This window comes from Mesocricetus auratus, unplaced genomic scaffold (genome assembly GCF_017639785.1).
Source record: "Mesocricetus auratus isolate SY011 unplaced genomic scaffold, BCM_Maur_2.0 Super-Scaffold_100676, whole genome shotgun sequence".
NCBI lineage: Eukaryota > Metazoa > Chordata > Mammalia > Rodentia > Cricetidae > Mesocricetus > Mesocricetus auratus.
In genome coordinates, this window is record NW_024429266.1 from 118793456 (window position 1) to 118807424 (window position 13969).

At 52.5% G+C, this 13969-nt stretch overlaps 1 protein-coding gene across 1 annotated transcript; it reads left to right on the plus strand.

Moving 5' to 3' along the window:
- The first annotated feature begins 734 nt into the window (after positions 1-734).
- Ghrhr (growth hormone releasing hormone receptor) lies at positions 735-13620 on the plus strand. Its single transcript, XM_040738424.1, has 13 exons — positions 735-791; positions 3219-3321; positions 3458-3565; positions 4353-4450; positions 5282-5379; positions 6203-6335; positions 7609-7762; positions 8049-8109; positions 8535-8604; positions 9190-9281; positions 9804-9933; positions 11141-11182; positions 12981-13620. The coding sequence occupies exons 1-13, from the start codon at positions 735-737 to the stop codon at positions 13104-13106; spliced, it is 1272 nt and encodes a 423-aa protein (XP_040594358.1). The 3' UTR covers positions 13107-13620.
- Positions 13621-13969: the final 349 nt, after the last annotated feature.

Sequence of the window (13969 nt, forward strand, 5' to 3'; positions counted from 1 at the left end):
AAATTCTTTACCATTGAGCCGCACCCTAGACTCTTAATGGTAATTTTTCATAAGACTTATTTAAACATTCCAGGCTCCACTGACACCTGCCCCACTTTTTCTGGGTCCCCTCAGCTTTAAAAGAGCTCACTCTCTAGACCATAGAAGAGACTGGGGGAATCAACAGATCTGGGGCTCCTCAAAGGCAGATCTGGGTCACACTATTTTCTGAGGTCCCCTCATTCTTATGCAAGCACAGGAGGTCCCTTCATTCTGAAGCAGGCATAGGAGGTCCCTTTATTCTGATGCAAGCACAGGATGTCCTTTCATTCTGATGCAGGTATAGGACCATCCTATACTTCCAGTAAGACCATGGGGAACTGGACTCAGAAAATGACAGCAAAGTGTACTAAGTAGAACAGCGTACTGTGGTTGTCACTTCTCTGGTGTCCTGTCTGTGTCCTCTGGATTCTTGCTGTCAGGACAGGTACACTCAGACATAGAGGCAGAGTGAGGTGGTGTAGCAGAGCTCAGTCACCCCCTGCTGAGGACACAGAGTTCTGTCTAGACCTAGCAGTAACACGGTGTCCCACCATTCTGCTCAATATTCAGGTGGGTGTCCCTTCTGTTGGCCCTGCCTACACAGTTCCTGGGAAAGGGAGGCAACAGAAGGTGCACCTGGGTGGCATCAGTAGAGACAGTCTGGGAGGGAAAAGGGCCAAGGCTCATTGAGGCTGAGTGCAGGCGTCACTGCCATGGACTGCCTGTCATGGGGCACCTGTGTCCTCTGCTTGCTGAACTTGCTGGGAGTTGTAAGTATTCAACTCAGGCCTCCTTCTCTTTTCTTCTCCAGCTGGGGGGTGGCAGGCTGTGTCTGGGGGAACTCCTCAGTCTGCTGGCTTCCTCCTTTCTCCCCTTGACTAGTCTCAGGCTCTGCCTGAAAGTGAGATGTCTCCTTGTGCCTCACCCATGTCATCTCTGTGTCCCCTGGGAGCCCTAGAGACACATGTCTGGAGACTCCATGTTGGAATAGCTGAGGCCAGATAGGGCCTCCCTGCCACACCCGAGCCTGCCCCTTCTCTAAGCCACACACTTCCAGGCTGCCACCTGCTTCATCTAAAAAAGAACCAGCATCCTCTTGTTGTCTTGTCTCCTCAGCCACCTCCAGCATGGGTGCTTCCTTGAAGGGAGTGTGGTCAGGAACCCTGTGGGGCCTGAGGAGTTAGCTCTTCTAGCTGTGGCATTTGGGGACTCTTCCTTTGGTGATGCCAGGGTTGGAGAGGCTTCAGAAACCAGCCACTGCTCCCTGGCCTGTGCATCGGGTTGTGGGTCAGCCAGGAGCACAGGCTTTCCTGAATGTGCAGCAACTTCCCAGCAGACTTTCTGAAAGTCACTGGAAGTAGCAATTGAGAGCCAGGAGGGGATGAGTCACAAGGCACTAGTAGGAGCACATAGGGAATCCTTCCTCTACTGCCTTTCCAGAGTGACCATTCGTCCTAGTACCTGACTGCCCTTTGCTCAAGATGCTGGCATCTGGGGACCATGAAGTGAACTGTGTGACACTTGAGCCTTCATTTGTCTCTGTAAAAAGAGAAACCTGAGTGAGGCGGAGGCAAGAATATTAAGATGAGTTTGATGCTAGTCTGGGCTACGCTGAGAATTATAGTGCAGTCTACACGGGGCTACCATGCCTCTGGGAGGAGATGGGGGATGATCGATCCGACTTGTCAAGGCCCTCTATGGTACAGCAGCTAGGGTAGATACCAGATTCAGGACTAGAGTTGACCACTGTCTTTCTTCCAAACCTTGAGGTGAGCAGTTAGTCAGGTCAGGGAAAGGACCAGTGTGTGTGTGTGTGTGTGTGTGTGTGTGTGTGTGTGTGTGTGTGTGTAGAGAGAGAGAGAGAGAGAGAGAGAGAGAGAGAGAGAGAGAGAGAGAGAGAGAGAGAGAGAGAGAGAGAGAAATGTTACAAGGGCATTAGGGTAAGTCATGAGAGATGTTAGAAATTCTAGCTCTCTAAAGAAAAGGTCAAATGCCAAATCCTAGACACACCCCAGATCTCTGCCTAGCCTGGGGCACTTGGGTTCCAGATGGCCCCTGAATCACCCTTCAGAAACACAGAGATGTCCAGGTAAACTTAGAGACCATTTCTTGTGGTCCCCCAGGCTCTGGGAGGTACCAATCTTCAATCTTTATGATCACCAAGCCACACATCCTTCTATTCATCTAATGATCAACGCAGCTACCCTGATACAGGACCCTTATCATCCATCATACCTCCATATGTGTCCATCATCCCCTACTGAATTGTCTGTGTGTCTGAACACTCCCCCAGCCCTCCAGATAGTGCCCCCTCTCCCAGGACCTCCTTCCTCCCTGTTCATTGTTCCTTTATCTCAGTCAGGTGCTAGTGTCTTCTCTCTCTCCCAGTCACCCATATTCTCTCCCACTTACTAGTTTACACATTTACTCTTGTAACTCATGTAAAAGCCCAACATACTTTTCAATGGGCTGAACCCAAGTGGTTGACAGGGCTGTGGTCCTTCTAGAGTCTCCTTCCCTAGCCGAGGGAGGCATTTCTTCATCATCAATAAGCACAATAGCTCCCTTCACCCTCTCTTTCCATCATGTCCTCTCTGACTTGATCTTTATGCCCCTTGTGATGACTCTGGTCCCACTCAATCAAGTACATCTTCCCGCTTGGAGACCACATATGCTAAGTCCCTTGGTTGTGTCAGGCTTTGTAGACTGGGAAATGGACATCTTTAGGGACCATTGTTCTACCTACCGAAGTTGTTTATGCAGAAGCTCTCACAAGGTCTAGAAGTATGGGGAGGGGAGAAAAGGCCATGTTCGGGACTGCAATCTATGGGTTTTCTAGACAGCTTTCTTTAGTGTGTCTTAGAGTTCACTGCCAGGAGCTGGGAAAGTGCATCCCTCCCTCCCTTCTTTCCTCCTCTCTCTGCCCCTCCCTCCATTCTCTTCCTTCATCTCCCCCTTTCTTTTGCTTTCTTTCCTCCCTGCTTCTCCCCCCCACTCTGCCCTCCTTTGTGAACTTTTTCCCTCCATCCTTCCTTCATGCCCCACCAAATATGCCTTGACACTGGTGGGACAGATGGGTCCTTCTCAGAATCGGCGCACAGAAATGCATGAGGCTTGCTCTTTGCCTTTAGGTCATTAGAGCTAGAGAGCCTGAGGCCGCCAGTGGGCTCGGCTCATGCTGTCACTGTTTCTCACAGGCACTGGGCCACCTCCACCCAGAGTGTGACTTCATCGCTCAGCTGAGAGAGGATGAGCTTGCGTGTCTTCAAGTGGCAGAGGGGACCAACAGCACCTCCCTGGGTATGAGGGGGTAGGGGATGGATCCTCCCTGACCCTGACATCCCCTCCAGCGCTGCCCTTTAGCATACCATGTCAGCTTCCGCTTCCCGCAGAGGTCACACCGCAGAGGTCACACCGTGTCTTCTTCTCTACCTAGGCTGCCCTGGGACCTGGGACGGGCTGCTGTGCTGGCCTCCGACAGGCTCTGGCCAGTGGGTGGCCCTCCCCTGCCCCGACTTCTTCTCTCACTTCAGCTCAGAGCCAGGTGAGCGGCCTAGGTATAGCAGGGGTGGGGAGCAGGTGGTCTTGGGGTGCACATCACTGATTGGTGCACGTCACTGATTGGTGCACCTCACTGATTGGTGCACGTCACTGATTGGTGCACGTCACTGATTGGTGCACCTCACTGATTGGTGCACGTCACTGATTGGTGCACCTCACTGATTGGTCCACGTCACTGATTGGTCCACGTCACTGATGGGTGCACCTCACTGATTGGTGCATGTCACTGATAGGTGACAGACGTCCTGGGTTTGAGTGTCACCTTCTCTCTTCTAGCGCTACCCTGAATGTTCAGTCATCTTGAGTAAGGACTGGTAACACCAACCTCTCAGTGTGGAATCAGTGACAGCATGGGGCTGGGAGGGGTTGAAGTTGTCATCCACCCAGCGCCCTCTGGCTGTTACCAGGAGGTGGTACCATGCTCAAGAGAGTGGGGGGCAGCACCTCCTCTGCTTCACTGCCTGGTCTTCCTGTCTTTTATGGGGCAGAGGGTATCTGCTTTCTTCCCTCCTGCCCCATAAAAGACAGGAGGCCCAACATTCCACTCTGTGTTCCTCCAGTGAATACTGTTCAATGGGTTTCTTGGAAGCCAGAGGCAGACCCAGCATGGTCTGGGACCCCCGCCTCTGGAGAGGAGGACTCTTCTCTTCCCAGGTTTAAGAACTCCCTGTGCACACCTCACCTGGGGCACTTGATTGACAGCCAGGCCCTCCCACCATCTCCTGGGAAAGGGAGGAATTCTGTAATCAGAGACTTTTGCTCACCTCTAGGGGCTGTGAAGAGGGACTGCACCATCACGGGTTGGTCTGACATCTTCCCACCATACCCCGTAGCCTGTCCTGTGCCCTTGGAGCTGCTAACCGAGGAGGTAAGCCGCTCCCAGCATCTTGGGGGAAGGTGACCACAAATACTGGTAAAAGTGGTGGATTCCCACCATAGCCATCAAGTGGGCATAGTAGTTACAGGAGTTGTCCAGCAGATGGCAGTAAAGTGCCTCATGAAGGTGACCCATTTACTCAAAGGTGACACTTGGGCTACTTGCTTTGAGGGAGAAGGGAAGCAGAGGGCAGGGGCTTTAGTTATTTCAGAGGAAGCAAAAACTGCTGTCTGTGCTAGGCAAGAAGTGCTTGCTCTCTCTAGTCCTCAGTCAGTAGGACAGGGCACCGGACTGTAATTACAGAGACCCTGGCTCTGGGCAACACACCCACACTGTCCACAGCTCAGGATCTTCACAGGTCCATCCACATTCACGATCCCATTGCCCTCAGCCCTCAGCCCTCAGAGCATAAGCATGGGTTGCTTATCTTTCAGATGTAGATGCGGGCCAGGCACTACCTGGCCCTGCTACACCCAACTCTGACTGATTCAAACGCTTGGGCCCCGAAAAGCCTTTTCCTGCCTGCCTGTGGTTGTCATCCTGGATGTCACCTTTACCTGGGGGTGATTGTGTTCTCAAACGGGTAGCTAGCTGGTGTCAATAACCAGGCTCAATTTCTCCTTGGGCTTTTGTTAGTCTCCAGGGAGATGGTTTCTGCCTCCTCTCCCCACTCCCGGTGCAACCGCGAATGCTGAGCATCTCCACCTGCAGGCTCAGCACCCACAGGGGACTTTCTGTGCCACCCATCAGTGATGGGGCCGTGGTGGAGCTGCAGACCACCCGCTTGACCGACAACCCTTCTTCTGCTTCTGTTGTCCCCAGAAATCTTACTTCTCCACTGTGAAGATCATCTACACCACGGGCCATAGCATCTCCATCGTAGCCCTCTGCATGGCTATTGCCATCCTGGTTGCCCTCAGGTTTGCCATCCCTGCCCCTTCACTGACTCCCTACTGTCTGGGGGACAAGGCTAGTTCTTTGCCTGGATGGTGGAGAGGGGCTCAGAGCTGGGCTCAGACCTAGGCGAGTGGGCCATTGGTGACTTCCTGTCTTCTTGCCAAGGTGTGGGCCATCTCCGCCAGAACTCAGTTCAGTGGCCATGCCTTTGCCCATGTGGAGCTCAGTCTGTTTGCTTGTGGGGCCGTCTTTTTCTTGGTGGTGCGTTCACCCTGCCAGCACCGGCAGCCCACTCTCATCGGCGTCTAAGAATCCTCCTTGCTCCCGTATGACACCCTTTGCTGGTTGCAACCTTCTGCGCAGTATAGTGCTTTTTGTTTTGGGTTTCAGGATTGGGGACTGAATCCAGGGTTCCCTGTATAGGCTCTGCCACCAAGCCCATTCTCAGTCCTTCCTACGGGGTGCAATGGCTCTCCAGCCTTGAAAGGCTGAACTCCCCATGGGGCCGTGTCTCTCTGATTACCTAGAGGCTTCCCTTGGCTCTGCTGGGCTGTGGCTGCCTCTGCACCCACAATTAGAGTGCCATCTGAAGGCGGAGCTGTAGTCACCTTGCTCTTGTATTTGAACCTAGCCCAGGAGGATGCTGGCCTGCTGACCTTGGGGATCAGACTGACACACTCCGTTCACCTCTACTCAGTTCTTTGGGTCTGATTTCATCTCATGTGGCATTGGCTGCTTTGCATTTGCTCATTTCTGCCTAACTCCCCAGTCACCCCAGGCCTAGTATAGCCCCCCAGAGGCTCTTTTGCAGCCAGACCCCTCTATTCATCTCTCTTGTCCCTTCAGGAGGCTCCACTGCCCCCGGAACTACATCCACATGCAACTGTTTGCCACCTTCATCCTCAAGGCCAGTGCTGTGTTCCTGAAGGATGCTGCCCTCTTCCAGGGTGATAGCATGGACCACTGCGGCTTGTCCACTGTAAAGGCTGGGGCCGGAGGGGCTTGGGGCCGGGGGTAGAGGGCAGAGCACTGGTCTGAACGGCTGACCCTGTGCTCATGGCCAGTGACAGTTGAAGGAAGCCCCAAGTTTCCCCCACACATTCATAGATCCCAGAGTCAGTCTCAGCTGCGCTCTGCTGCCAGGCCCCCATCCTTCTTCCCCCAATCTCCCATCTGAGTTGGCCACGTCAGCTCCTGGGCCCAGCTAGCCATTCATTGCCTTTAATGAGTATACAAGGACCTGTGTGGAGCTTGCCCGGCCCCCTTCCAGAAGCACCTAGGGGACATGAAGCACCCAGATCTGGGGACTAGTGGGTGGAGAAAGCTGAGAACTAAGACAACAAAAGGGCTTCAAGGAGGAGGTGGCCTTGGAGATGCTCAGCAGTGGAGAGACCGGGGTGGGGAGCTCTCAATGGTAGGAGAGTCTGGGGCAGAGCCACCGAACTGGACGTTGTATATGGAGGGGCGGGGGAAAGAGAGGAGAGGAACAGCTTGGAAACTGAATGGGTCAGAGTTCAAGGCCTTTGAAAGTGCTCTGGAAATGAATAGACAAGTGACTCCCCAGAGCAACAAGTGGCCTGACTTAATTAATGAATTAATTACTGAATGCGAGGTGCACTTACTTAGGCCGGGCAGCACATCAGCTACTTCACATGTATTATCTCCTTTGATCTTGAAATGCCTTGAAAACCTCACTTTAATCCCATTTTGTTAACAAGGGGCAGCTGGCCAGGTCACCCCGCCACACAGTCAGGGAATGGATAGAGCCAGCTGGGCTGGCTCAGAGGCGGACTATGGCCCGCATAGGTAGGCGAGGGAGCAAGGCAGATGTTCACAGGCATGATGAGAGCATCCTGTACTCGCAGGTCAGAGCTGTGCATGGATAACCAGGTCATGCTTATCACTCTAAAGAGGAACTTCAGCTTAGGAAGGGTATATGGCATAGGAAACAGTGCAGGTCTTAGTGACCCCGAGACACGGCTGGGAGAGACCCTGGGGTTCTTCCTTGCACAGAGAACACTGAGGCTGAGGTGGTTTACACGTCTGGCAGAGGGTACACAGGAGCCTCTATGGCCTCTGTCCATCACAATTATACTGTCAAATTCCTTTTGGGACAGCCCAGGGAATGGAGTGGTCCAGCCCAGAGTGGAGGGGATGGACCTGAGGGTTTGTTGTTTAAATGGGGGTGAAAGAGCCCCGATGGGGGCTGGAGTGGGGGCCAAAGCTCTGAAGCATCAGCCCCCTGCTTCCAGATCCTGTGTAAGGTCTCTGTGGCCGTCTCCCATTTTGCCACCATGACCAACTTCAGCTGGCTGCTGGCAGAAGCCGTCTACCTGAGCTGCCTGTTGGCTTCCACATCGCCCAGGTCCAAACCAGCTTTCTGGTGGCTGGTTCTTGCTGGATGGGGTAAGCATCAAGGGCTCATTGGCTCCCACAGGGGAGGTGGAGGCTGGGAAGGCCCTGGGGAGCTCATAAAGAGGTCTTTCTCATTGTGGGTGGCCCTGAGGCCCAGCGAGGGCAAGGGGCAGGTCACTGTCCTGTCCCGAGCATTGGGAAGTAGACCAGATCTCCCCATGCCATTGCCTGGTCCCCACCATTGCCGTCTGCACATGGCTAACAGACTGGAGAGGGGTGGAGGCTACACCCAAAGCAAAGGCTACGGGGCACTCACTCACCCCAGTCTCACCCGCAGGGCTCCCCGTGCTGTGCACTGGTACCTGGGTGGGCTGCAAACTGGCTTTCGAGGACACTGCGTGAGTAGAACAACTCCCGCACGGCCAGGCTGTCAGCAGGGCATGTAGCAGACCATCTAAGGAGGAGGAGGAGGATGGAAACTCTAGCTTAGAGTGTCACGGGTGCACAGGCTGCTGGCAGCACAGAGCGGGCAGGAGCTCAGGCAGGAGAGGCTGCCCCAGCTGTGTGTCTCAGGAGAGCAGCTCTGAGTAGGCCTTTTACGGGAAGGGAAATGTCTGGAGAAGGATGAGAAGAGTCAGCCAGCCATCACTGGGGCTCTCCTATGGGAAGTCTGAGAGAGCAGATCAGGCCAGAGCGAGATAGAGTGAGGCTGAAGGCTTGAGCACTAGACAAGAGACTCCCCGGAGCCTTAGGACATATGTTGAGGAGGTGCACCATCACTGCAGGAAAGGGGCGCCTTCAAGCACTGCTTGTCTTTTCCCAGGTGCTGGGACCTAGACGACAGCTCCCTCTACTGGTGGATCATCAAAGGGCCCATAGTCCTCTCTGTTGCGGTCAGTCTCTGAGGTTCACGTCGTTTGTCTTATTCAGACAGCCTCCAGGTTTCTTTGTATGGTCCTGCATGGGTGGCGATATACTACCCGAAGGAAATCAGGAAACTGGTGCCTAGCTTCTCTGACAGCCTCTGTGGGCCACAATCCCTGGTTGGTTTGTCAGGTCCTAGACCTGTTTTCTAGTTTCCGTGTGTCTGGGTTGCAGAGCATCTCTTGCTGGGGTGGTGATAGTGGATGGTGCCTACAGGTGAGCATCCTTTGCTGGGGTAATGGTAGTGGATGGCGCCTACAGGTGAGCACTCAGCTGCTCCTGCCTCTGATGCGGCATGGCTCCTGTGAGTGTGTGGGCAGCTGCTTTATATCTGAGTGGCCCTGGGAGGTGGCTGGGAGGTGGCTAGAGGTGGGTGGCCAGACCTGACTCTCCCCCTTGCTGCCAGGGCCGGAGAGGGAGGAGAGCCCTCAGTCTTCCTTTGACTTGCGTCTCACAGGCTTGAGGTTCCTAGTCACCAAAGGGGCTGGGCCAATCCTAGGCCACCTAGTGCTGCCTCTGACCTTTGCCTCCACTTTCCCGTGCCTCATTTCCAGGTGAACTTTGGGCTGTTTCTCAATATAATTTGCATCCTGCTCAGGAAACTGGAGCCTGCACAGGGTGGCCTCCACACGCGGGCTCAGTACTGGTACTGTGCATGCATTCGTGTCTGCAAATGTGTGTGGGTGCATGCATGCATGTGCATGCGTGTGTGTGTGTGCGTGTTGTATATTTGAGGAACCCTCATGGAAAGCATTTGGAGGGAACGACATTTGTTTTTGTCTCATCAGGCAGTTATTTATTACCCTTGTCCTGTCCTCTTCCTTATGTCCCCTAGAGAGACAACAGATCTGGCACCTGCCTCCCATGAGATCACAGTACAGGAACACAAAACTTCCAGTTACCATGGCAAATGGCTGACAAGTGCTGTATCTGTCTCTAAGGGGGCCTGGAGAAAGAGATTATACCTAGATGGGGGAAAGGGGAATTAGAGAAGGCTTCCTGGGAAGACCAGACTTTGAAAGGTGTATACAGACTCTGGAGTAGCTGGAATAACCACATGGCCACAGCAGTGGCATGGGCCTTAAAGTAAAAGAGATTTGTGGAGAGGACAGTCTCCAGGGTGGATGATGGTGGGCAGCCTCATAATCTAGAATTTGTCCTCTCCAAGGCGACTTTCCAAGTCAACACTTCTCCTTATCCCGCTGTTTGGGATTCATTACATCATCTTCAACTTCTTGCCTGACAGTGCTGGCCTTGGCATCCGCCTACCCCTGGAGCTGGGACTGGGCTCCTTCCAGGTGAGACCCCCCCACAGGCATTCCTTCCTTCCAAGGACTATGGCAGCAGGCCTTGATTATCTTCATGTTAGGGTGAGACCTACTATCACACATCATCTGTTCAGTTATGCACTCATCTATCCATTTGTCTATCTTCCACTTACCCTTCTATCTCTCTGCTCATACATTCATCTGTCTATTCCCAGATATTCATTCACCCACCACGTACCCATCCATCCACCCATTCAGACACCCATCCATCCATCATCTATTATTCATTAATTGATTCAGCACTATTCCTTCCTTTCAATCATCCCCACCTACCTATCCATCCACCTACTCATCCATCTATCATTTATTGCCTACCCATTGATTCTTTTTTCCTTACTCATTCATCCATCCATCATTTGTTATCAATTGGTTGATTGATCTACCCACCCACCTATCCATCTTTCCATCTATTTTCTTTCTTTTCTTCCCTTCCTCCCTCCTTCCTTCCACCTGCCCCACACTCCTGCTCCATTCCACCCACTTCATTAATCCTTCCATCTGTCATCCACCCATCCATCCATATATCTATTATTCCTTTTATTCCTCCTCTTTCAGTCCACTTGCCTATCCATTAATTCTTCTTTCTACTCATATACTCATCTATCCTTCTATCCATATTTCTACCCACCTATCCATCTATTCATCTATCAGTCATCTGTCCTTCCTTCTTTCCATCCATCCATCCATCTACCCACCCACCTACCCACCCATTCTCCCATCCATCCATATATCAATCCTTCCATCAATTCCTCCTTCCTTCTGTCCACTTGGCCATAGTTATCCTTCTTTACATTCATCTGCCCACCCATCCATCCATCCATCCATTCATCCATCCATCCACCCATCCATCCATCCATCCACCCATCCATCCATCTATTCATTCATATGTCCACCTACCTATCCATCTGTCCTTCCTTCCTCTTACCCATATGTCCATTCATCCATCCATCCATTTATTTATCCATCTTATCTTTTCAATTGAGCATCTATCGTGTATCAGGTTGTGTACTCTTTAATGCAGATACAAAAATAAAGATGCCCAGTGAGATGGGCTGTCTATACAACCTTGGCTGACATGACTTGGTATGTCTGATAGTGATGAGTGAGGGAGAAAACAATAGACTGTCACATTTCAAGGTTAGGCTAAAGTGTCCTTCCTTCCTCTTTGATCCTACAGGGCTTCATTGTTGCTGTCCTCTACTGCTTCCTCAACCAAGAGGTACGTGTGCTCCCAATGGCTCACCTTTACTCAACAAGTAGAATTTCTCCTCAGTCTTCTTTTCTTTTGCCTCAGCCCTGTAAATCCCAGCTAGGCTGACTCCCATAATCCTCCACTCTTGTGATCCGTTGTGGGAACAGGTCCTGAGTTCTTGAATCAATTTGAACCTGAACACTGTCTCAACACATTGTATACATCCCTCCTCTGAGCTGGGATAGGTGCTACTACCAGCTTGTGAGATGGAGGTGGTCTTTCAGGGGCCAAGGAAGGGTGGAGGACAAGGTAGACCAGTTGGTGGACAGAGAGTGAAAGATCAGAGGCAGGAACCAAGATAGTCAGAGGTTGATATAGAAGGGACAGGGGAAAGCATCGGATGCAGGGACAGGAAGAGCCAGAGAAGAACAGGAAACAGGCAAACTCTGGGAGAAAGGGAATCTAGACTCGGATGCTAGAAGTGGAGGCAGAGGCAAAGCAAGAAGACAAAGCAGAGGCCATGGCGCATGCAGGACTACAGGAGAAGGCAGGCTGCTGAGAGGAGACGGTCACCCTGAAGACACTGGGTTCTCCTCTTGTGGAAGCCTTGCTGTGTAGAGACAGGGAGAATGAAGACCCCCAGGACTCTGTCAGTGCAGGGTCACAGATCCTCCTGATGGCCCTGTATTTGCCATGGGTGCTTCGTTGGCTGAGACCTGGCCGACTTCTGTCCTATTTCTCTACTGTTGAGAAGAAAGTCCTCCTTCCTTCTTTCCTTCCTTCCTTCCTTCCTTCCTTCCTTCCTTCCTTCCTTCCTCCTTCATTCCTTCCTCCTTTGTTCCTTAATTCCTCCTTCCTTCCTCCTTTGTTCCTTCCTCCTTCGTTCCTTTGTTCCTTCCTTCCTCCTTCGTTCCTTCCTCCCTCCCTCCCTCCCTCTCTCTCTCTTCCTCCCTCCTCCTGTCCTCCCTTTAACCTGCCCATCTACTCATCTCTCTTTCCATCCATCCATCTCTCCATCCTGTCCTATCTGCCACCTCTGTCCCCAGCTGACCTTCTTCTCCGTCTCTGGCTCTCAGTACATGCAACCTTGTCTCTGAGTCTTGCTTAGCCTTATCTGTGATACATAGCAGTCCTAAGGGTCCCAGGAGCCCTGGAAAGGGTGGAGTAAGAAACAACCCCACCGAGGTGAGTTCAGCCTGGGAAAGTCGTTCATACAGAGAGTAAATTGTGAGGGGTCTGTTTCAGGGGACATGAGCGGTCACTCACTTTTGGGAGCAAGGAACCCGTTTCTTTTCAATTGCATTTCCTGCTTTTGGGGCAGCCCTGGGAAGCTCTCTCTTCCCAGAATGGGGACCAGTGTCCCCTTTCTCCCTCATTCATCCCCAGATTAGCTATCAGGCAGAAAGTCTCTCTGTTCCCTCTGTCCCTCAGCCAGACACAGATACAGACTTCCCGGCTCCCTCCTCCCGACTTTCTCTCTTCAGTCATATATCCACTGGTCTCCAGGATTTGAACCTTAAGACAAGGGCGGATCAAAGTCACTCAGAGAGGACCATCTGGTGACTGGGCCAGGAGGCACAGAGGGCACTGATGTGTTTGACTGGCCTCAGACACAGCAGTTCTGAAAGAAAGAGAAAGTGTCAAAGGCAAATGCCAGAGACACTCCAAGGGAGGAGGGAGCATCCTCCAGACTGTATTGGCAGGCCCTTGAGGAGGCTATCCTTGCCTGCACTGTTTCTCCCACATCGTCTCTCCCAGCACCTCCGGGGTCCAGCTGAGGAGTGGCAGTGGGACCTTTCTAACGTTCTCTCCCTTGTCTGTGGAGGTGAGGACGGAGATTTCACGCAAATGGTATGGCCATGATCCTGAACTTCTGCCGGCTCGTAGGAACTGCACTGAGTGGACCACACCTTCCCGATCGAGAGTGAAGGTGCTGACCTCGGAGTGCTAGGCCAGCCCTCGTCAGGAGCTGACCCTAATCCCTGCACGCAAACTGCCATGCCACCATGGGCAAGGCGGTGCTCCCTTCTGTTCTCAGTATCTGCTTTTTCTAGGTCCCTGTACGTCAACCTCTGACTTTCTCAGTTACTGTCTCTGGCCCCCATCTGTTCTTTCCTCCTGTCTAGGGCTATTGCCCAAGGCCCAGAGACACCAATAAGCTTGTACATGAATGATCCGCGCTTGAGTCAATGTGGCTCCAAAAGGGAGCTCTTGCAGCGGCCATTATCGGCACTTCTGGTGCATTCCTCATCCCTCGGCGCTGGCTGCCTTATCACCACTTGTCTCTACAAGAGTTCTCATGTTTCATTTATTTTGTAAAAGCACTCTCCTTTGTCTTAACCCCCACTCCCAGCCCCCTCCTCCTGTAGGCCAAGATGTGAATCTTTGCATTTCTGTGTGTCTTGCAAATGTGGAGCGAGCGTGCCACGCGTCTGGGTTTGAATTTAAATAAATGCTATCCATTATGTGTCTCATCATGCCACTAGCACTTCCCGCCAGCACTGTGCTTTTAAGAGCTCCACTGCGTTTCTGCGTGTACATCTGGTCCCCCGTTTCGACTGTGCCATGCCACCTGACGCCATTGCCCACGGGTTACCCAGTCCCCCTCCCTCTAGGTGAGCACCCGTCTGCCTGTCCTTCCAAGGACTGTAAGACAAGCCTTTCTCTGGGACTCACACCAGGAAGAGAGCCGTGGGGCATCAGTCACCCCCCCCCTTGATATGATTCAGTAGTGCCAGATTGCAGGCTTGTGAATCAGCACCCTAGCAGCCCTTGCCGTTTGGCAATCCCTGCAGCCGCACGAACGTTTGGCAT

Excerpts from the sequence above, each read along its gene's own strand:
- Ghrhr (XM_040738424.1), top strand. The coding sequence starts at position 735 with ATGGACTGCCTGTCATGGGGCACCTGTGTCCTCTGCTTGCTGAACTTG. Across the intron at positions 7,763-8,048 it reads GCTGGTTCTTGCTGGATGGG|GGCTCCCCGTGCTGTGCACT; the intron begins GTAAGCATCAAG and ends TCTCACCCGCAG. Across the intron at positions 9,282-9,803 it reads CACACGCGGGCTCAGTACTG|GCGACTTTCCAAGTCAACAC; the intron begins GTACTGTGCATG and ends GTCCTCTCCAAG.